Raw genomic sequence first — 22,484 nt, forward strand, 5'->3', positions numbered from 1 at the left:
AAGCACCTTCCACTCTCCTCTTACACTTTTCATCTCTGGAGCCCCACAACGACTGTGGAACTTCCAAACGACCTTCCCAAATGACACAGCACAACCACCAACCAAAGGGCACTTCTGCAATCTGGAGGCTGGCAACCAGTGAGGCCAGGTCTGAGTACCATGGCTTCTTAGAAACAGAGCTGTTCACTCCTGAGGGGACATGGCAGAAACTACACAGCCTGGCCTGCTCCATTTCTTCTTCATTGCCAGCATGATGGAAACCTAACTTCTAACCACATACAGTGAAATCGCGCCATAACTTCTCCAAACTGGTTGAGCTGAGGAGTCCATAGGAACCCAATGTGACCAGTGAGAATGCAGTCACCTGGCAGAAGTTTCTCTTTCCAAACTGATAGAGCACAGTAGGAATGCTGTCTTTGGATTTCATCTGGGGAGAAGTTTTGACCTTGCCTCATCAGAGACACCTCCTCTGCACCTCTTGCATGTGGATGTGTCTGAGGTGGGACCCTAGTATTTTTCTCTGCAGATGGTGCAAAGAGGCTGACAGCAAACGACACAATTTCCGTACTCTCCTCCAAATGGTTTTCATATGTCTTAAATCACACCTTTCGACATCTTAAGTTAGTTCTGAGAATTAATACATGGAAGGCCTAGATGTTAAAATAGAAACCTCTCTATAATCAGTTTAGCAAAGGATTTCCTTGAGCCTTGACTGCTGGAATAGCCCTGGACAGAAGTGCTTGGGAGAAGGGAGTGGAGCCCAGAGCAGGTGGGAGCATGCAGAAAGAGGGAGATCTGGGTGGCACGCTGCAGCAGCACTGTGAGTGTTCAGGGACTGTCTGAAAGGAAAATGCCCAAAGAGGGCAAGGGGCCAGGCGATCAGACTGTGACTACCGTACTAATGTGTTCAAAAGCGGCCCAGCAATTTCGGAGCGGAGGGAGGGAGCTGAGGAGACGCTCCCTCCAATTCCCGCTTGCCTACACCTCACTGAAACAATTAAAAATACCTAGATGAGGAGGACTGAAGAGAAAGTATATCGGTGAGTGTGATGTAGGCTTGTTCAGTCGAGATCCCTTGAAGCCAGTTTAATTCACGGGAAACCAATGGTACCGCTGAAGGGGACCCTCCCTCCCATGGTGCCAGGAGCGAGCCCAGGGACTCCAGCCCTGCGGTGTGAATCTTTGTCCTGCGTTTGCACCATTCTTGGCATTCTGAATGCATTTTTCTTGGGTGACCATGACTCCCCCTTTGGAAGGATCTCTGGGGACATCAAAGTTGCTCGTGGGCTGGAGCTGAAGGCCAGCTCCTCCCTTAGCTCCCTAGCATGAGGCCTTCCTCTGTGACAGGCCCCTAGTCCGTAGTCCATAGTCCATAGTCCCCAACACACCTACCGCTGGCTGAGCCTTGAAATACACTCTGCATAAAGGAAAGGGGAGGATTTGAATAACATTCGTTCGGATTTGCATCCTGAATAGATTGCACCCATCTTTAGGAGCTGCTCAGGTGTTTTCAAACAGCCTTTTTATTCAAAGAAAAGAATGAGAGAGGGGGAAAGCACCTGTGTAATGTCCCCATTCTTTTTGTTCTTATTCTAGTTGCTCAAGGAGCCCCTGTGTTAGAAAATGCACTGGTGTCACCTCCAGACTTCCACCTGCAGGACAGCAAGGGGCAGGTGAGTTGAAGGCTGTCACCAGTGTGTCCTGCCTGTGGCTTCTGACGGCGACTGGTGAGTCATGGCTGGTGTTCACAGGAACGCCCCTGGTCTAACCCCACAGGAAACAGGTCAGCTTCCCTAATCAGATGACTCTGATCTTTCTGAAGCTGCAGAGATCACACCTCACTCCACCAACACGCCCCATATCCCCACTCCCTTTCTTTTGACACTAGACTCACTAAGATGATGAAGGGTGTCCACAAAGCCTCTCTGGTGAAATCCAACCTTCCTTAGCTCCCTGGCGCTCAGAAAGTTGGCTCAGACAGACATGTGGTATTAAGAGTGTCATCACTCCTAGAAGGAGACCCCCCCTGCCCTTGCCCCCACCTGTTAGCAACATCAGGGTTTAGACTCACTTGGCAGTGTAGACGCGCTCAAAGGCAAGTGTTCCCGTCCTCTGGAAGCTCCTCCCATTCTGGGTCCTGCTTTCATGCTCCACCTTATGGGCAAAGAATCCTGCCAACAAAAAAGGTTTGCATTTGATTCATTGTGGGCATGTTCTGGAGCCTGTTACTTCCTTGTTTTACTGCAATGTTAAACGCCTCCTTGACTTGACCTCCAAACAGCCCTAAATGTCCTCCATCAACTGTCATTTAGCAGAAATGTACTCAGCAGCTGCTCTCTACTGAATGCTGTGTCTGGTGTTGGAAACGCAGTTGTGAGCAAGGCACAGCCCCCACTTTCCAGGATCTTACAGCCTAAAGGAATAGACAAACAAGGAAAGCAGGTGTTCCACACAGCAGAGCGAGTCATGCCAAGATAGGATTGAGTACACGGTGCTTTCAGGGTCAAAGGAGGCAACTTAATTCCATGTTGGGTCACAGAAGGATTCCTAGAGGGAATCACACCTAAGATAAAATCTGAAGAACAAGTGGAAATTAGCCAAGCAGAGGGAGGGAGAGTGGCCACTCTACGTTAGGAGAACAGAATATGCAAAGGTCCAGGGGAAAGAACTGTTTTGGTTCAGAATGTCCAGCCAAGGAGGGGGAATGGAGGGTGCTGGGGAGAAAGTGGGATTTGGTAGAACCACAGACAAGGCCAAAGAGGGAGGTGATGAATTGTTCTTTCAATGACATGTATCTATGACCACTTGCCACGTGCCAGACATTTAGCTTGCCTCCAAGAACAAAACAAAGAGCCTTGGTTTGAGAAACTGATGCTCTGGTGAGGACAGCAGAGGAGGAAACAGATCATCCACAGTAAGCAAAATACATCAGTTGAAATGATACGGTGTGCTGAGCTATGGGCCAAAGAAGAGCATGGTAAGGGGCCGTTTGATGCATGCAAGAGGGTGGGGGCGTGAGCCCCAATGACAAAGTAATAACTGAGCCAGGGCTTCAAGAAGATGACCATTGAGATTTGTACCTGGGCCTAGCAGGGTGACTGTGACCTTACTGAGAGCCATGTGAAGAAATTTAGAATTTAGTTCTGTCTGAGAACAACAAGGAATTACTGACAGGTTTAAGCAGAGGAATGTAGTCATCAGAAAGCCACCCTGTCTTTAGTGTGGTAGGCACTTAGCAGAATCAGATCCAGGAACGGGGGATAAGATAGGAGTCGACTGGGGTGGTGGCGGTGGGGGTGTCAGAGATGCCAAGGAGGCACAGTCTGGAGGGTTTGACTATAGATTGGATGATGGGGGGGGTGAAGGTCTCTCTCCCCTCTCTCCTCTTCTATTTTATTCCTTTACTCCTTTTTCAACAGTGAAAAAGGGGATATATGTGATTGTCAGGGATCCAACCACAGGGTTCCTTTTCATCAATTTCATATTATCCTCCTCAAAAAGACATTAAAAGGGTGCTTTATTACGTATAGGAATAAAAGTCTTTCATGTTTTTCTTTTTGATACAAATAACAATCCTTCTGTAGGAATGTGTCCACTTTAAGTGTATCTGTAGGGTCTCTTGCATAAAGGAAGGGCCCACCTCATCCCAGGCAATGTGATGGGCACTTGCCATGTATTCTGTCACTGAGTTTTGCACCCACTCTTTGCAGTGGGTAGTACTGTTCCCACTCTGTAGGTAAGAACCCTGCAACCTTCCAGAGTCACCCCGCCGCTGGGGAGCAGTGCAGCCGGGACTTCAAACTCAGCGGGTCACATGGGGATGTGTTTCTCCTCTTGCTGTCACCATGAAGCTCCCCGCAGGATTTCATCAGTTCCACAGGGTTTTGTTTTTTTTAAAGAGACAGAGTCTCACTCTGTCACCCAGGCTGGAGTGCAGCGGCGTGATCTCAGCTCACTGCAACCTTCACCTCCAGGGTTCAAGCGATTCTTCTGCTTCAGCCTCCCCAGTAGCTGGGACTACAGGCATCCGTCATTCACACCCAGCTAATTTTTCTAATTGTAGTAGAGACGGGGTTTCACCGTATTGGCCAGGCTGGTCTCAAACTCCTGACCTTGTGATCCACCTGCCTTGGCCTCCCAAAGTGCTGGGATTACAGGCGTGAGCCACCGGGCCCAGCCAGTTCCACAGGGTTTAATACACCTGTCCATTCCAAAGATCTGTTTTTGCCAGAGTATGATAGAAGATCCTAATTGTTTTCTTTCCAGAACCCAAGATGGTGTTCCCTGCCTCTGAACACATAAACAGGGCTAGTATAATCAGCCTTCTGTATCTGCAGGTTCTGCATTCCTGGAGTCAACCAACCACTGACCAAAAATATTAAAACAAACAAAACAAAACAAAACAAAAAAACATTTTATCTGTACTGAAAATGTATAGATATTTTTCTTGTTACTATTTTTTAACAATACAGTATAACAACGGCTTATATAGCATTTACATTGTATTAGCTATTATAAGTAATCTAGAGATTACTTAAAGTATATGGAGGATGTGTGTAGGTTAAATGCTAATACTGTGCCATTTTATATCAGGGACTTGAGCATCCATGAATTTTGGTATCCAAGGGAGGTCCTGAAGCCAGTCCTCCAGGGATACGGAGGGATGACTGTATTAAAAGTCAGACGTTATTTCTGCAACCAGCAGCACCACACGCTGTAGTTCTCTGCCTCTGCCTCTCTTCTTTCCCTCTTGCTCAGAGAACCAAGCCCCTTCCTTTTCTTTAAGGCTGTGACCTCTACCTGCGATCTTGACCCTGTCCATGCCACTGACTTCAAGTCTGTATTTCATTGCTCCTTCTCCCACTTCCAGAATCTTTAATATGCTATTCTCTCCTTTTCTTTATCCTGGAAACACCCACAGATCTTCCCTACCCTTTAAACAAAACAAAAACAAACCTGTCTCAGTCCAACATTCCACTAGGGTTTACCTCTCCTTCCTTCTACGCTAAACTTGGAAGAGTTGGCCGCCTTTGTCTCCTCCTCACCGCCCCCTCACTCCCCAACCTCTTGTCATCCTGCAGTATGCTGCAGAAACAATGCAGGCAAAGACCATAGACACACTTATCGCAGCTAGCTGCTAACAGTAAGCCAAAACCAGTGTGAGAGAGGCAAAGGCACAGACAGACAGCTGCAAACCCTTGGGAGGCATCTGCTGTACGTGGGCCCGGCTAGCTACTTTATATCATCTTGTGCAAGACCTTCAGCAACCACAGGTGGAGGTTATCAATCACTCCGCTGCTCAGTGAAGGAAACTGAGGGCCAGAGAAGTTAAGTAAGTTTCTCGACAAACATAAAGAGATCTTGAGATTTTAGTTAACCACAGAGTTAATATGAGTCAGCAATGACACATGGTTCTCGAAAAAGTAACTCATACGTAGATTATTCGAACAGAGTTGGAGTCCATATCTCAGGAGCAGCTTCCCTGTACAGAAGACACCTATCTGCATAGGTATTCTTAGAAAGAACATAGGAAGAGGAGAGGTGAGCCAATGGCAAGGGACTCCAGAAACGGTAGACTGAAGCGGGGGATGTGACAGCTGACACTGGAAACACAGGAAGGGCAGGCACAGTCTAAGTGATTTCAGGGAGCAGCACCAGGACTGCTGGATAAAGGGCACAGGGCTGCAGATTTCAGCTCAACATAAGAAAGAACTTCTTGAACAGTGAGTGCTCGAATGAATGAATTGGAGGCAATATGCATGGAGCAAGTGTCTACTCTCTAAAGTCAGGTGATTAGGTTTTAATCCCAGCTTCACGACTCCTGACCTTGGGACTTTCAACCAACAGTCCAAATTCTCCATGATTCACTTTGCTTATCTATAAAACAGGAATAAATCACGTAGTATGTATTTCTAGGCTGGGCTCACACCTGTCATCCCAGCACTTTGGGAGGCCGAGGCAGGAGGATCACTTGAGGTCAGGAGTTCGAGGCCAACCAGGCCAACATGGCGAAACCCTATCTCTACCAAAATTACAAAAATTAGCCAGGCGTGGTGGCGCACGCCTGTAGTCCCAGCTACTCAGGAGGCTGAGACGTGAGAATCACTTGAGCCTGGGAGGCGGAGGTTGCAGTCAGCTGAGATTGCACTATTGCACTCCAACCTGGGCGACAGAGTGAAACTTAATAATAATAATAATAATATATCTTTATTCACTTGCATATACTTAGAAAGACCTGTCTTTGTGCCAGGCAGTGTCCTGGGTGCAGGGGACTAAAGCAGGGAACAAAACAGGTACAGTGAAGGAAAGGTCAGCCTACAGTGACCCCTCCAGTCTCTGCAAAGGCAGTTGCATGAGTGGGTGAGTGCGAGGATTAAATGGTGCAAAGATTACATGAGATAATACTAAGCACCGCAGGAAGCACCATTCTTCACACAAGGCAAGCTTTCAATCCATGCAACAATTGGAAAGGCAAGCTTGGAAGGTGGTGAGTTTTCTGAACACTGCCGTGTTCAGGAAGAAGCAGCTGTCGGGGTTACTATAAGGAAGATTCCTGCTTTGGGGGAACTTCAGGAATCTGTGATTCTGTTTCTAGAACCTATCAAACCCCAGGTTGGATGGCAGAGTCTTCCAATATGGTGCTTGTGAGGTTTCTTGTTGAGTGTGTGTATGTGTTGGGGTAGAAATAGTAACAGCAGCTCCCTTTCCCTCCTTAGCACTATGTTCACAAATCCTTATGACTGCAGGGCCATAATGTCGCCAAAACTTGGAGGAGGCTGCCTCTCTTGGGGGAAAAAGGACACTGCTAATGCCTGCCAGCTCCCCCTCAACCAGAGCAGATGCGGAACAGCCTCCTGCAGGAGGACATTCTTCCTCTGCCATCACTAAGTGTAGCTCGGGGGCACTGAGCCCCTCCCCTCAGTTCACATTTCTTCCCAATCACTTTCTCCAAATACAGTATGTGCTTCCCAGGTTTGCATCATGTCCAAGCTGCTGGTACCTTGGCCGGAGAAGTTGGAGGCTCTCTGCCTGCTACTCATAAGAAATGCATCTATGTAATTAAAACTTGCCCTAAGCCCCAAATTGGGGAGGCAGATTTGAGCCCAACTCCTGTCTCCTTGCTGGCCAGCCTTGCAATGAAGCCTTTCTTCTCTCAAAAGCCAGTGCCATAGTACTGGCCAATGAGCCCATTTGCTGCATTCTCTGGGAAACCAAGTTTCGATGGTTCTGGTCCAGGTTTCTTAAAACAATGTATTTTAAACTCGTTCTGTTTTTCCATATCTGCATTCTGCTGGATCAAGCTGGAGAGGGTTACAAGTTGGAAGATCTTGATGACTAAACAATGTTTGAAAGGCAGAGGAGGACATTGCACCAGGTGGGCCGGCTCTGCCCAATCACAGAAAATCAGGCTCTCGAAGTACGGAGAGAGTGCAGGGCCCAGGGCAGTCACGGGCGCCTGTGGGACTGTGCCTCACTGTCTTAGGACACAGACTGGGTGCAGTGCCTGGTAACACCATGGAAATCTTTCTTTAACTAACAGGAAGTGTTCACAATGGTATTTTAGGGTATGAGGAAGAAGAAAGGCAGGGTTTTTGCATTTTTTTTTGAATTCTGTAAGGTAGGTCTATGGTTGCAACATTGAGGTGAATTAGAATTGCAAAAAGAGGCTTGGACATACATCTGGATCTTTGCGATTACCTAAAAACTCACAGTTAAAAACAAATAGTCGTGTTACCTCCCAAGTTATTGAATGTTTTGCCACCTCCATTGAGAGGTATATGAGGGGTTTTTCTGTGGTTTCATTGGGACCACAGAAATTCCCTTACTGAGCACAGGCAGGAGAACTGTGCAAAGTTCACTCTGACCACACATTGCCTCAGCTGGCTCCCAAGGGGCAGCTGTGACAATGGAGGGACAGAGGCAGTGACGTGCAGGCCATCACACTCCAGCCCAAAAAATTAGCTCCCTGCTGGTCCGTGCTGGTATCTCCTCAACCAGGAAGCCCCCAGCACACTCATCACTTCCAGGAACTCTGTTAGTGAGGCCACTGTGCCCTGTGGTCTCTAAAAAGTCTAGATCTCCAGACTGCGGCTGTCAGGACTCAGACATTTGGCCGTCTTTAATCTTACCTCTACCTCCCACTTGTCCCACAGAAGAAGACTTAATGCTATCTGTCAAAAAGAATTCGAAATCTCACACCCACCTCAATCTGAACAGGGTTTGCTAAACCATGATGGCAAAACCCAGGATAAAGCCCTGGGCAGACCAGTTCCCTAGTGCACCTCCATTAGGAGAGGTGAGGAGAACCTGCCCTTGAAATGGAGAGCTCTGAAGCTTCCCCCAGCTCAGCTCTGAATCGAGAGGGAGCCGGACAGAGTGAACTCAAACTTCGTAGCACAGTTCAGCCCTAACTGCACAGACAGGTGAGGGGCACAAGGTCCCCTGTCCACCGATGCCCCTCAGTTTTATTGACGGGTGTCAGGGGAGAGGCCAGAGGGGAGATCTCACTAGAGCTGAATAAGTGCTGGCCACCTGCCCACCCATACAGCTACCTTCGCAGAGACTGCAGGCGTGGCTGCAGGCTGACCTGTCCATCACTGTAGCTGTTTTGTTCCCTGCTCTATCCCCCTGTACCCAGAATACTATCTGGCCCAGAGCAGGGTCTCTGTACATGTATGCAGGTTGAATAAAGGAATCCTTGCCGCTTTACAGGGCCAAGGGAGCCCCGTGTGAAACCATAACGACTCAAGGAAATGGTGGCCTAAATAAGCCATTTGTTCCCTCTCTGAGCCACAACTTCATTGTATGTAATTTAGTGTAAAAATGTTTGGGTCAGAGAACCACAAAGTCTAGTTCTTATAGAAAACATACTTGGAGGGTACGAAGCTGGGCCTTTCTGGCGTGGAGGCTGAGGGGGAGGCTTGCTCTGTGTCCAGGAGGCTACATCACCATCATCTGTCCACACTCAAGATGGAGGAAAATAGAATATCCCAAAGTGATTAAATACTCAAAGTTCCAAAACGTGACAGCGTGTCAGTGTTCAGTAATCGCCACGAAGCTACAGCAGCTGCCCTTAGTAATTACTCTTTTTTTTCCTCTATCTTAATAAATATAAAACACAAAGGCACTGGAGATACTTATGAAAGTGGTCTGAGGCAGTCCTAACTCGGAGCTTTAGGGAGACAGCTCTACACAGTCCTCCCTTTTCCAGATCTAGGTATCCTGCTTGTTTTTTTTTTTTTTAACTAATAACGGAATAATGGAAATGCAAATGCTGAGCAGGACAATTTTCCTCTCTCTCTCTCTCCCCGAAGTACACAATGCATATGAAAAATGGTTCTAAAATTATACATGCTAGAGAAAAAAAAGGTATCACAAGAAAAAAACACCATGTTTCTTCAGAAGAACAAAAGAAAAAAGTAATATAGAGGAAAAATAATAAGATGATTTTTCCTACACACCTACCAAAATCACTCTTTTTCGACTGCAGATGACTGGGAACTTCAATTGCACTGCAGAAGTTAGAAAAGCTCCGTGTCTGCGTAAATGTGTATATCATGTTCCCTTTCTAGTCTTCTTACCTTCCACCTCTTGCCTGGTTACATTAATCAGTAGCTAAAATGCTGATCATAGAAATTTCAGTGAGGGTTTTAGCAAAAGACTTCAAGTTGCAGCCCTGGCTCTAAAAATGGGACCAGTCATCACCATGAAAGTGAAAGACTAAGAGAAGGAAAACGCCAAATTTACACAGAAATATACACAACCCTATACAGTCAAATAAAAAGAAGCAAATAAAGATAAGGTAAAAGTGTGTGTGCATGCGCACACACAGACACGATAGCTTAAGCCTGACTTCCAAACACCCATCAAAGAAAATCTCCCCTTCTGTCCTTCCCTGAGTAAAAGGTTTTCCTTACCATTCTGGACCACGCTGATGAGGGTGACAATGGCCAACAGGACAACATTGCCTACAGTTTCTTGATCCATGTTTGCTTCAGGCTCTCTGGAGAGGACTGCTCTGGCTCCGGCCCCACAACCTGCCCTGTACAGGAAGGGGAAGTGAGAGCTTGCACTCTTTCATCATTAGAATTTCTGAAGATCCCCAGCACAATTACACAGTGCCTCCTTCCTTTTTTTTTTTTTTTTTTTAAACTAGCCACCAAAATGCCCTGGCTGTGGTTCAGTGTGACCTACCAGGAGAAGCAGGGCTTAGCAGAGGAGCAGACAAAGCCAGCACACTCTCCTACACTTCCTTGTCAGGGGAAACTTCCCTGGGAGTCTCCAGAATGAATCCTGGATCCAAGACTGTGACCAGCATGAGCCCAGCACAGGCACCAGAGAATCTGGAAGCTGCCATCATCTCTGACTTCAGAAAAGAGAAAGAAGGGAAAGAAAACCCAAAACTTTCAGGTCAGACAGAGTGGTATAAGCCTATAACCCCAGCACTTTGGGTGGCTGAGGTGGGAAGATCGCTTGAGCCCCGGACTTTGAGGCTTCTGTGAGCCAATGACTATGCCACTGCACTCCAGCCTGGGCAACAGAGAAAGATTCTGTCTCACAAACAAACACACACACACACACAAATGTAAAATGAAACTTTAAAAAAATTTATAGAACACCAAAAGATCTGTGCCCCAAGTACTGTCCTTCTTTTTTTGAATTCCAAGAAAAAAAGTGAACACTTAACACACAGTAGGGCCCTCAGCAGCCACATAAGGTTTGAATGAAGGAAGGAATCAATGGCAGTGGGGAGGGACAGCTGATATCTCCATTTCTTCCGAGAAAAGTAATAAAAGGAATTAACGAATTAAACCAAAGAATTAAAACCAAACCAAATAATTGGCAAAAGGCAGAAATGGAGTTACAGATGATCCCTAAGGGAAGTTTCCAAAGGATTGTTAAACACTGCAACTGGCTTTTCTGAGGCAATTGCAGAAACACCTTCCTGGAAATTCTTTTCAACTTAGTAAGAGTAGAGTGGCTGTGCTTTCTGAGAAAGTGTAAGAGTGGACCTGCCGGGTGGGTGAGGTGGCTGTCTGGTATTCTGCAGCTCAGTTCAGCGTGAATGACAATCCCTCCGAGGTTACATGGCAAATGCAAAATATCTGCAATCTTTGTACCAGACTCAGCTATTTGGCATTGGTTAAGAGGTGCTTTTATCAAAACTTCACTTTGAAAGGGAACATGGACCACTGTAACTGGTCCAGCAGGGAGGGCTGCATCTCGGCTTGGAAGAGGTCAGTGTAGGGGAAGATATTGCTCCCTCATACATACAGTGCCAGAGGCCAGCTTGAGTGCCCTCGGTTCAGCTGCGAGAGAAAGGCTGGTGGAGGCAGTGTGCAGAGTTGCATGTGGGGAAGCCAGCAGCCAGGGCAGTGGGGCTGGTCATGACACACTTGGGTACTTTCTGAGTACCTAGGGCACTTTGTAGAGTGTAGACTTTATATTAGCGAAGGCTCTCCAGAGAAACCGAACCAATAAATGAATAAATCTCCATATACACATACACACACACATATCTCCATATGTGTACATATATAGATTTTTATATATGGAGATATATATATATATGGAGACAATGAGGTACAGTTCCACATGCACCCGTGACTGGGTTGGGCTCTGCACTCTCTCTATACTTTGAGAGCCTGATTTTCTGTGATTGGGCAGAGCCGACCCACTTGGTGATCCACCCTCCTCTGCCTTTCAAACATTGTTTAGTCATTATATATATATATATCAGATTTATAATAGAAATTGGTTCACATGCTCATGGAGACCATGAAGTTTCATGGTTTGCCATCGGCAAGCAGGAGACTCGGAATAGCTGCTGGTGAAGATGAGTCTGCATTCAAAGGCCTGATCCTCAAGGAGGGCAATGGTGCAAGACCCAGTCTGAATCCAAACGCTGGAGAACCAGGGGTTCCAGTGTCCAAGGGCAGGAGAAGATGGATGGCCCAGCTCAAGAAGAAGAGGGAATTTGCCCCTCTGCCCACTTTTTGTTCTATTCAGGCCCTCAGTGGATTGATGACACCCACCACGTTGGAGAGGGTGGGAATTCTTTACTCAGTCCACTGATTCCAGTGCTGATCTCTTTCAGAAACACCCTCACCAACACACCTGGAAAAAACATTTTACCAGCTACCTGGGCATTTTTTAGCTCAATCAATTTGACATAAAATTAACTACCACAGAGTTATTACAAGATTGGTTAGGGCTCAGCACATGCAAGATTTGTATATTCACCTTAGTGAGATCCAGTTCATACCTGCAGTTTGGTAAGTTTCAGGGGATGTTTGGGTTTTGGTAGCCAAGGAGTTTGAACCCCATAAAGAGTTAGCCCTTCTAACATTTACCACATCTTAGTGACAGTGCCTCAGAAGTGAAGGCCAGTCCTCTTACAAAGTATTCCAGCTGCAAGCAGTAGAAATTTAGCTCAAACTAGTTTAGGCAAAAAGGAGAATTTATTTACTCAAAGAGTCTAAAAATCTGACAACCGAAGTTGAGAAGAATAGAAATGTGGTTAGGCCTTGGAGCTAGAGAGCTTTCTCTCTCTCTCTTAGATGTAGCACTCTTAAATAGGATTCTCTCTCTCTCCCACCCTTCCCCTCTTTTTCCTCTCTCTTCTGTCCCTTTCCCTCTCTCTCTCTTCCCCTTCTCTCTACCTCTGTCTCTTTCTTCCAATCTCTCCTCTCATTCTCTCTCAGCTTCTCTTAGCATGTCAAACGTATTTTCTCTGGAGGCTTGTTTCCTGGAGACATCACCATCTCTGGAGTTTTACATTTTACAGCTTCCATCACCTGTCAAAGACTGACTTCTCTCATCTAATCTCTTAGGACAGCCTCATTGGCCCAGGCTGCCCAGGTGTCCATTCTTGGAGAGGTCAACCAGATGGCAGGAGAATGAAGAACCTGGTAGTTCTCACAATTATCATATGGCAGAGGGGGACTAACCCCGCAAAGAAAAATTGGGAGAAGGGAATGAGAGGTGTATTTACTGTTGCACTTGATGGTCCAATACTTATAATCCCCAGACTAAAATTTCCAGTTTTTAAAGAAGTTTCCCTATCCTACACGCTTCTGTCTTTAAAACTCATCCCAATCTGCCGGCACACAAAAACAGCACCTACGGGGACCAACATGGTCAGCCCCCACCACCACTGGAAACCTTCAGGGCTCCGTGGAACGCAGGGACACATACCTTCTGGGGCCCCACACATGGGAGAAAAGTCCAGCCATTCGCGCTTTAGAAGGTCCAAAGGCGCCTGGAAAGGTGCTGGGCGCCCCTGCTCAGAGCTCCTTGGAGTCACCCAGCCGCAGCCTGCGCGCAGAGCACCTGCAGAGGCCCGGGGATGGAGGGAGTCCACCTCACCCGGGAAGAGCGTGTTAATAGCCGAGACGGCCATTAAATTACAGAGCACACATTAAGATTCTGGCTGCGGCTGCAGAGGAGCACTTACCAGAGGTGAAGCTCTGGAAATGCCATTCATCTCAATAGAGAGCTGCTGAGACAGAACAAAAAGACGAGGGGCGCCGGGAGAGCCAGGGAGGGGAGCGCAGCCTGCCCTGCCTGCCCGGATTCCCGCGTAAGACCGCCTGGCCGCAGCCCAGAATTTGGAGGCACTGAGCGGCTGTGTCGTGGGGACCTAGTCTGTGCTGGGCATTGTACCCAGAGCCTCACGTTTGCTCCTCAGTGCAACCCTCTGAGGGACAAATTACCCCCCTCCCATTGCCCAGAAAGTGAAACTGAGGTTCAATGGGGTTCAAAATGTGGTCAAGGGCCTGGCACAGTGGCTCACGCCTGTAGTCCCAGCACTTTGGAAGGCCAAGGCTAGAGGATGGCTTGAGTCCAGGAGTTGGAGACCAGCCTGGGCCACATAGCAAGACCCCCGTCTCTACAAAAAATAAATTAGCTGGACGTGGTGGCAGACCTGTAGTCCCAGCTACTCGGGGCTGAGGCAAGAGGATCGCTTGAGGCTGTGGAAATGGAGGCTTCAGGGAGCTGTGATCTCAACACTGCACTCCAGCCTGGGCAACAGAGGCAGATCCTGTCTTAAAAAAAAAAAAAAAAAAAAAAAAGAAAAGAAAAAATGTGGTCAAGGCAAAGACCCACATAGCAAGGAGCAGAACAAGGGTTCAAGCTCAGGCCGGTTTGGCTTTAAAGTCTGGGATTTTTTTACGTGGTGCTACTGGAGTCGTCTTCAGAAACTGGGGCTCCCTGGTCCTTCTGCATTTATGCCTGGCAATCCCCTCACAGGCTAAAGCACTGAGCACTGGCCCCTCAGCCCTGAAGAGAGATTTTTAGAAAGGAAAGAAAGGAAGACATATGCACTTCACGGGAAATAACATATCCCCACGACATCTGACCGTTAGCAAAGGTAATTTTACAAGAAATATCCCACAGCGACAGCCCACCCCTCTCCCGCCCATCCCCTGCTCCCAGCGCCCTCCGTAATTATGCATATGCTGCACTGATCTGTGTGTGACAGGTTAGTTAGACAAATGTGCTGGGAGTAGGCAAGAATAATTAGCACATTCATTAATTAGAGTACTGTTAGTAGCTTGACTGTGAAGGACAACCATTTGTCAACAGAGATCAGGACAGCTGGGGCCAAGGAATGACTCAGGGGGGCAACAATTCAGGGATGCCGAGGCTCTGCCCAGCTGCTGTGAAAAATCCTAGGAGCTGTGCAGACACTTTGCATCAACATGCCTCCATCGCCATGGCAACGGGGCCACTATGCCCGGCTGTCAGCCTACCACATTCACGTAGCCTTCGTCCTCACTTCAGGGTACACGTTGCCATCTCATGACATCTCTTCCTTCCACTCCCCATTCAGGGTTGCCCTCTCTGTTCATTAGGACGAGGATTGACTGGTGGTGAGGGAGAGGGGGCAGGAGGTGGGATCAGTGCCAGGCAGGGCATAGAAATACAGCCCAGGTCTACAGGCCGGAATTATGGATGGTTACACAACAGTTCCTTTTCATTTCAGTTAGTCTCAAGGATATTCAGACCAATATTGATCTGAATGATAAGTGATATGAACAGAGAGACCAGGCATGGTCTGTTCCAGATGTCACATGCCAGTGGTGTCTGTGAGAACCAAATCAACCTGGTTAAAGTGTCATTTCTCCTTCCCCGGCCACAATCAGGTGGGCTTTCCTTCCATGAACCGGCTAGCTCATGGTTCTGAACAGAATTGAACTAAATTGAGATGAATCCTCATGCCATCCTATAGCTGAAGAAACAAAGATAGTGAATTTGCTGTAACTCATATGCTATTGATTAAACTCCACACATGCTCAGAGTGCTTTACAGATACGACTTTCTTTCTCTAGAATCTTAAGTTGTAAGCTGATCATATCGGTGCAAAGTGAACAAATAGAAGGCAAAGTCCGTAGCCATTCACACAGATAGCAGGAAGCCAATGTAGTGTCTGCAAAACCCCTTCCTTTTCCCATTACAAACGCACACCACACAGTGTATTGCTTATGCGTTTGTAGGAAAATGAAGCAAATGACACACGCATATGGAAAACATCACGTAGTGTGTGGTGTAAGAAAACAAAGGTGAAGGCCGGGTGCCATGGCTCACGCCTGTAACCCCAAAACTGTGGGAGGCCGAGGAGGGCAGATCACCTGAGGTTAAGAGTTCAAGACCAGCCTGGCCAAAATGGCGAAACCCTGTCTCTACTAAAAATACAAAAATTAGATGGGCGTAGTGGTGCACACCTGCAATTCCAGCTCCTTGGGAGGCTGAGGCAGGAGAATCGCTTGAACCTGGGAGGCAGAGATTGCAGTGAGCCAGGATCACGCCACTGCACTCTAGCCTAGGTGACAGAGGGAGACTCCATCTCAAGAAAAAAAAAAAAAAACAGGTTAGACATGGATTTCTTTGCTCCAGACTTAGCTTTATCTGTTTTGTAGGCCATCCAAGGAAAGAAGGTCAGTCATGGGCATGGCCTGCCTTGGGAACATTCAGTTCGGATAGGATTAAAATTCGTGATGCCCATATATGCTCAGTTGATTTTTGATGAAGTAATTCAATGGGGAAAGGAAAGTCTTTTTAACAAGGGTGTTAGAACAACTGTATATTCTTATGGGAAAGGAAATGAACCTTGACCCTTCCAAAAAATCACACAAATTATAACTAGAAGTGGGTCTTAAACATAAACATAAAAACTAAAAGTATAAAACTTCCAAAAGAAAACATAGGAGAAAGTCTTTGTGACCATGAAGAAGGCAAATATTTTTTAGATAACACAAAAAGCATAAGCCATCCAAGTAAAAAAAAAAAAAAAAACCAATAAATTAGACTTCATCAAAATGTAAAATTTCCACTCTTCAAATAACAACAGATATTTTGCTAAAGAAGATATACATATAGCCAATAGGTACATGAAAAGATGTTAAACATCACTAGTCACTAGGGAAACACAAATTAAAACTACAATGAGATAACACGATACATCTATTGGAATGGTTAGCAAGGGTATGGAGCAACTGGAACTATCAATCATTGCTGGTAAGAATGTAAAATGGTAAATGTAAAAACGGCAACATGTTGGGAAGAGTATGACAGTTTCCTTTTTGTTTGTTTGTTTGTTTGTTTTTTAGAGACCAACTTTCTCACTCTGTCACCCAGGCTAGAGTACAGTGGTATGATCATAGCTCACTGTAACTTCAAAGATCTGGGCTCAGGCGAATCTCCCACCTCAGCCTCCTGAGTAGCTGGGACTACAGACACACACCACCACACCCTGCTAATATTTTTTGTTTCGTAGAGACAGGGTATCACTATGTTGCCCAGACTGTTTGAACTCCTAGCCTCAAGCAATTCCCCCACGTTGGCAGTTTCTTAAAAAGCTAAACATATACTTACCGTACGTCCTAGAAATTTCACTCAGGTATTTCATCATTAGAAATGGAAATACATATTCTGTATCAGTCAGGGATTGGCCAGAGATGCAGAACCACTAGACAATATTTTATATTTTTAAATATATACACACACACATTTTTAAGGGATTCATTATAGGGATTAGACCGTATGCAATTAAGGAGGCTGATTAAAACAGTCTGAGTGTGGTTTTGTTTTCTGGAGTTGCTGTAACAAAGTAGCACAAACTGAGTGGCTTAAAACAACAGAAATGTATTGTTTTACAGTTTTAGGGAGTAAAAGTCTAAAAGTCAAGGTGTTGGCAGGGCCATGCTCCGTCTAAAATCACTAAGGGAGGATTCCTTCTTGCCTCTTCCTGGCTTCTGGTTATAATCCTTGGCTGGCAGCTGCCACCATCTCCATCAGCACATGGTGTTCTCCCCTGGCGTCTCTGTCTTCCTGGGGCCGTCGTGTAAGGACATTGGTTGTATTGAATTAGGAGCCCATCCTGAGCCAGTATGCCCTCATCTTAATTAATTAGATTTGCAATGATGCTGTTCTCAAATAAGGTTACATTCTGAAGTCCTGGCAGGTAGGGCCTCAGCCTACCTTTTGGGGAGACACAATTCAACCTTTAACAGTGAGGTTGCTGTTTCTGTGGCTGGGGCTGAATCCTAAACTCTAAAGGGGAGACTGTCAGGAAGAGAAGAAAGGCATGAAGTGTGAGAAGCAAGGACAACCCAAAACCCGCAAGCCTGAGCAGACACTGAAATTTGCAAGAAACCACAGGATGGGCTGGAACCCGTATCTATCACTCACCAACATGAAGCCCCAACTTCAGCGTTGGGGTTTTCTGCAGGAGAATCTGATGCCTTCATCACAGAGCAGTCAGAGAAACTGGAGGAGTTTCCAGCAGAAGCTGGAACAGCTGTGAGCTCAGCCACTAACCTAAGCCAACCAATGATGGGCAGATTCCCAACAATGTGAGACAGAGCCACATGCCCTCCCTGACCTGCTTAATGTAAAAAGATACGGCTCCTTCACTCCCACCTTCCTCATCTCATGTGAAATGTCTCCAGTGGCCCACACTAATCCAGAGGTACGTAGGAAAAGTGAATTTGGGGAAACATGGCTCTAGTGTAGGCACATTGACACAATACAAATCTACCAGGGCTTACCTGGTGTTAGCTTAGCATCCATTCGCACCTCTTAACCATGCTAAAGTTGCCTTCCAAAAAGACCAGGCTGACCGGGCACAGTGGCTCACACCTGTAATCCCAGCACTTTGGGAGGTCAAAGCAGGTGGATCACTTGAGGCCAGGAGTTCAACATCAGCCTGGCCAACATGAAGAAACACCTTCTCTACTAAAAATACAAAAATTAGCCTGGTGCACCTGTAATCCCAGCTACTCTAGAGGCTGAGGCTGGAGAATCACTTGAACCCAGGAGGCAGAGGTTGCAGTGAGCCAAGATTGCACCACTGCACTGCAGCCTGGGCCACAGAGTGAGACTTTGGGGGAGAAAAAAAAGGCAAAATCATGCTTCTGCCTAACAATGAAACTTTCTTTCATCCAGTAGAAAATGCGCTAACCCTCTTCTCTTTATTCATCTTTGAGTGATATTCATTCTGCTTGTAACTAAGTCGCATTCCTTTTTTGATATCTTGTAACTTAATACTGAGATGTAAAGTTGACTGCCATTAACACATATTGTGTTTTATAGTAGAGAAATTGAATAGAGCAATAGGAAAAAGCTGGTTAGCTGGGTGTGGTGGTGCATGCCTGTAGTCCCAGCTACTCGGAGGACTAAGCAGTAGGATCAGTTGAGCCCAGGAGTTCAAGACCAGCCTGGGCAACATAGTGAGAGCTCATCTCAAAAAATAGTAATAAATGAATAAACTGGTTAATACATGCACAAATACATTTATATCAAGATAAACAAGAAATATTCAACACTATCACCTTCCTCATTTCTCAAACTGGTTGTGTGGTTTTTGACTGACATTTATAACTACCTTCCACTACTCATTCTGTATTCCCCTTGGAATTCCGCATGTTCATAAATAGGAATTCCAAGGGGAACATAGATGGAATATAGATGGACATAGATAGATATAAATAAAATATTCTCCTTGGAATATGCCCACCTCGGTGAGTCCAAGTTCCTTGCCTGGTGGCTCAAGTCTTCATTCCTGAAGGGCCTGGACCACAATCAGTGCTCTGTGTACTAGGTTGGTGTCACTTTCTATTGACATTAATCACAGACACATAGAGTACATACTCCTCACCCTCATTGTGAAGTGACAGTCCAATTTCTCGTTGGTAATTAGGATCAGTCACCCCAGGTGGGAAAGGAACCCCCTTCCTTGCTTGTGTATTCACTGGCATGAGAAGACGGCGACCTGAGCTGTCAGTTTAGTGGAACCACCATTGTACTCCCTGATGGAAGCATTCCCCCCATAGGAACTAAGATTTCTGCAACAGCAGAGCCCAAAGTTACAGGAATCGGAAGGAAAAATTACTACTCGAACACCAGGGTGATAGTGAGAAAAGCCACTCCTGTTTTGACCCCATGGTTCTTGGACCCATGAATCTTGACAGTGGGAGAAATAGCATCATGTATTGGCCACTGACTTAAAGCATCCTGTAGGACATAACCCCAGGCCAGCAAGGTGCTGCTGCCCAGCTGGTGCTGTCACTGAGCCTTTAAAATCCATTCCACTGTTCTAATCTGGCCACCTGCTTCGCTGCGAGGCCAGTGAAGCCCTGATCAGCAGCTCATATCTGTACTTCCTTTGCTGTAAGATTACTTCCTTGGTCAGAAGCAGTGGTGGCTGAAATTTTATAACAAATAAAACTAAGCCCATGGATGGTGGGTTTGGCAGAGCACTGTAGTCAGGGAAGGCACATCCATGTCTAGAGTAAATGTCTATTCCAAGGAAGACAAAGCACTGCCCCTTCCATGATGGAAATGGTCCAATGTAATCAACCTTCCACCAGTTGGTTTTCTAGCCCAGGGAATGGTGCCATATTGGCATAGATTTCTATCTTGGCAGGATGAGCACTCAGCAATGACTGGAGCCAAATTGGCCTTGATGAGTGGAAATCCATGTTGCTATGTCCATACATAGCCCTGCCCACCTGGTCATAATATATGTAAGCCCGTTGGGCAACAGTGGCTGGGGAAATAGACTGGCTAATGCTGTCAGAATGAATCATCTTATTCAGCTGATTTTAAAATCTTCTTCTGCTGTGGCTGCTCTTTGATTAACATTCATATGGGATACATACTCTCATGTTTTGTGTGTATTCAGAGAATTCTATCCATATACCTCTTCCCCAGGACTCCTTGTCACCAGTCTTCTAATCAAGTCTCTTGGAAGTTCCTGATCATCAGACTAAACCATTAAGCACTCTCTGTGATTTGGTGTAAATCTGTAACTTATGGCCATCTTCTCTTCTAGGCAAAATGAACACCCACTTGTATTGCTCCAAGTTCTGCCCACTGAGGGCGTTTTCCTTTGGCACTGTCCTTCAGGGGTACCCCAGAGTGGAGCTGGAGTGCCTCAGCTAGCCACTTCGGGTAGTACCAGCACTATAAACTATGCTCCAATTTGTTTTTTCCTCCATTAAGTAGGCATAGGAAACTCCCCGTGAAGCCACAGAGGCAGACTGGGAGGGAGCAGTCAGCCTGGCAACAGTACTGGCTGGGCCAAGGGCCTGTGCTACTTGCTCTTGCAGCTTATTTGTGTCTGCAGGACCTACTTGGGCCCAATCTCATATTCCATTTGATGATGGAACACTGCTGTGTGCATCCAACTTTCTGCCTTGGGTCAGATGACTCTTGTTCACAATGAACAACTCGGGTCAAAAGACAACATGGTGGCCTTTTTGTGTTTAGTATTCATAGTAGCTAGAAGATGTTTCTCAAAAGGAGAATAGTTATCTTCAGGGAATGACAGCTTTGCTCCAAATCATTAGGTGCTATGCTGGGTTCACCTATAAAGGCCTGCCAAAGGCTCCAAACAGCCTCCCTTTCCACTGCAGCTACTTTAAGCACCATCATGTCAGTTGGGTCTTAAGGCCTAAGTGGCAGAGCAGCTTGCCCAGCAGCCTGAGCTTGTATACACAGCCTACATTCACTGTTCTGGGGCCTCATTCAAAACTGGCAGCCTTTAGGTTTCAAAATGGTGCAAAGCTGGAAACAACCAAATGTCCATCAGGCAGTAAATGGATAAACAAATTGTGGTATATTCTTATAATGGAATTATCCAGTAGTAAAAAGAACAAACTACTGAGGCACACAACATGGATGAATCTCAAAAACATTATGCTGAGCAAAAGAAGACAGACACAAAAGAGTGAATGCTGTATGGTTCCATTTGCATGAAACACTAGAAAAGATAAGTACAATTTATAGCAATAGAAAGCAGATCAGTGGTTGCCTGGAGCTGGGGCTAGGGCTGGATATTGACTGGAGCGGGACACTAGAATAAAAACTCACTCTTTACCGTGAGAACGGCAACAGGCCGTGCATCACCATGACAAAAAACACCTCCCACTAGGCCCTGCCTCCAATATTAGGGATCAAATTTCAACATGAGAGTTGTAGGGAACAAATATTCAAACTATATCCGATACAGTTTTACAGGCCCAGATCCTAAAGAGGATCAGATGACATCTGGGCAGGAGGACTGAAGGTTATATATCCTCTATGTTCTTTCATGTATTCACTCATTCAACAAATACTTACTGAGCACATATACCATGTGTCATGCACTGGCTTGGTACCAAGCAATAGAACCAGTTAGTGTTAATATTGGTTAGGATTAAGTTCATTTGCGTATAAGCAAAAAATAAAAAATAATAATAATAAGCAATGGCTTAAACACGTAAACTTTCATTTGCCTCATTAAAGGAATTCCAGGGGTAGGCAAGCCAGGGCTGGTGTGGTCCAAGCTGAACAAGAACGTAGGTGCCTTCTTTCTTCCTGTTCTACCCATCATAAAGCGGGCTTCTGCCTTAACATCACCTGATTGCCTGAGACAGCTTTGAAGTGTCTGCCATCTGCACTGCATTTTAGGAAGCGGGAAAGAGAAAGAGTAAGCAGTGAAATGAGGAATTACCTCTTCAACGAGCTTCCGTGGAAATCCCACCCTTCAACTTCCACTTCTATCTTATTGGCCAGAATGCTGTTGCATGGCCATTGCTAGCTTCAGAAAAGACGAGGAATGTAATCTGTCAGCTGGGCACTTTACTGCCTTGAATAGAGCTTGGAATGAATGGGAAACATTTTGGGTAGTCAACTTCCTCAATCTTTTTTTGTAGAGGATGTCAGGAAAATCTTACCAGAGGAAGTGGTGTTTTGGCAAATACAGGAGGAAAGAAGAAACAATATATTCAAAGATCCTGAGCAAGAGAAAGTCACCATGAAGTTGAGGACCTGAAAAAATTTCCATTGAATGGGAAATCTGATTGAAAAGATGATGTGGGAGGGGTTGGGGAATCACATCACAAAGGGCCGCTACAGTTCCATTAAGGAGTTTCAAAATGATCCTGGGGGCAAAGAGAAGCCATTTGAGGATTTTTTTTTTTTTTTTTTTTTTTTTT

The 22,484-nt window shown here is 46.0% G+C and overlaps 1 protein-coding gene across 1 annotated transcript in view; it reads right to left on the reverse strand.

The window, feature by feature from the left end:
• Nucleotides 1-22,484, reverse strand: part of ALOX5AP (arachidonate 5-lipoxygenase-activating protein) — a 45,050-nt gene that overhangs the window by 14,042 nt on the left and 8,524 nt on the right. The window contains exons 2-3 of the mRNA XM_011946921.1: nucleotides 9,918-10,042; nucleotides 2,072-2,171 (exon numbers count right to left, since the gene is read on the reverse strand). Coding sequence (XP_011802311.1) covers nucleotides 2,072-2,171; nucleotides 9,918-10,042 — 225 coding nt within the window. The remainder of the gene's footprint in view (nucleotides 1-2,071; nucleotides 2,172-9,917; nucleotides 10,043-22,484) is intronic.

This window comes from Colobus angolensis, unplaced genomic scaffold, assembly GCF_000951035.1.
Source record: "Colobus angolensis palliatus isolate OR3802 unplaced genomic scaffold, Cang.pa_1.0 Scaffold255, whole genome shotgun sequence".
Lineage (NCBI taxonomy): Eukaryota > Metazoa > Chordata > Mammalia > Primates > Cercopithecidae > Colobus > Colobus angolensis.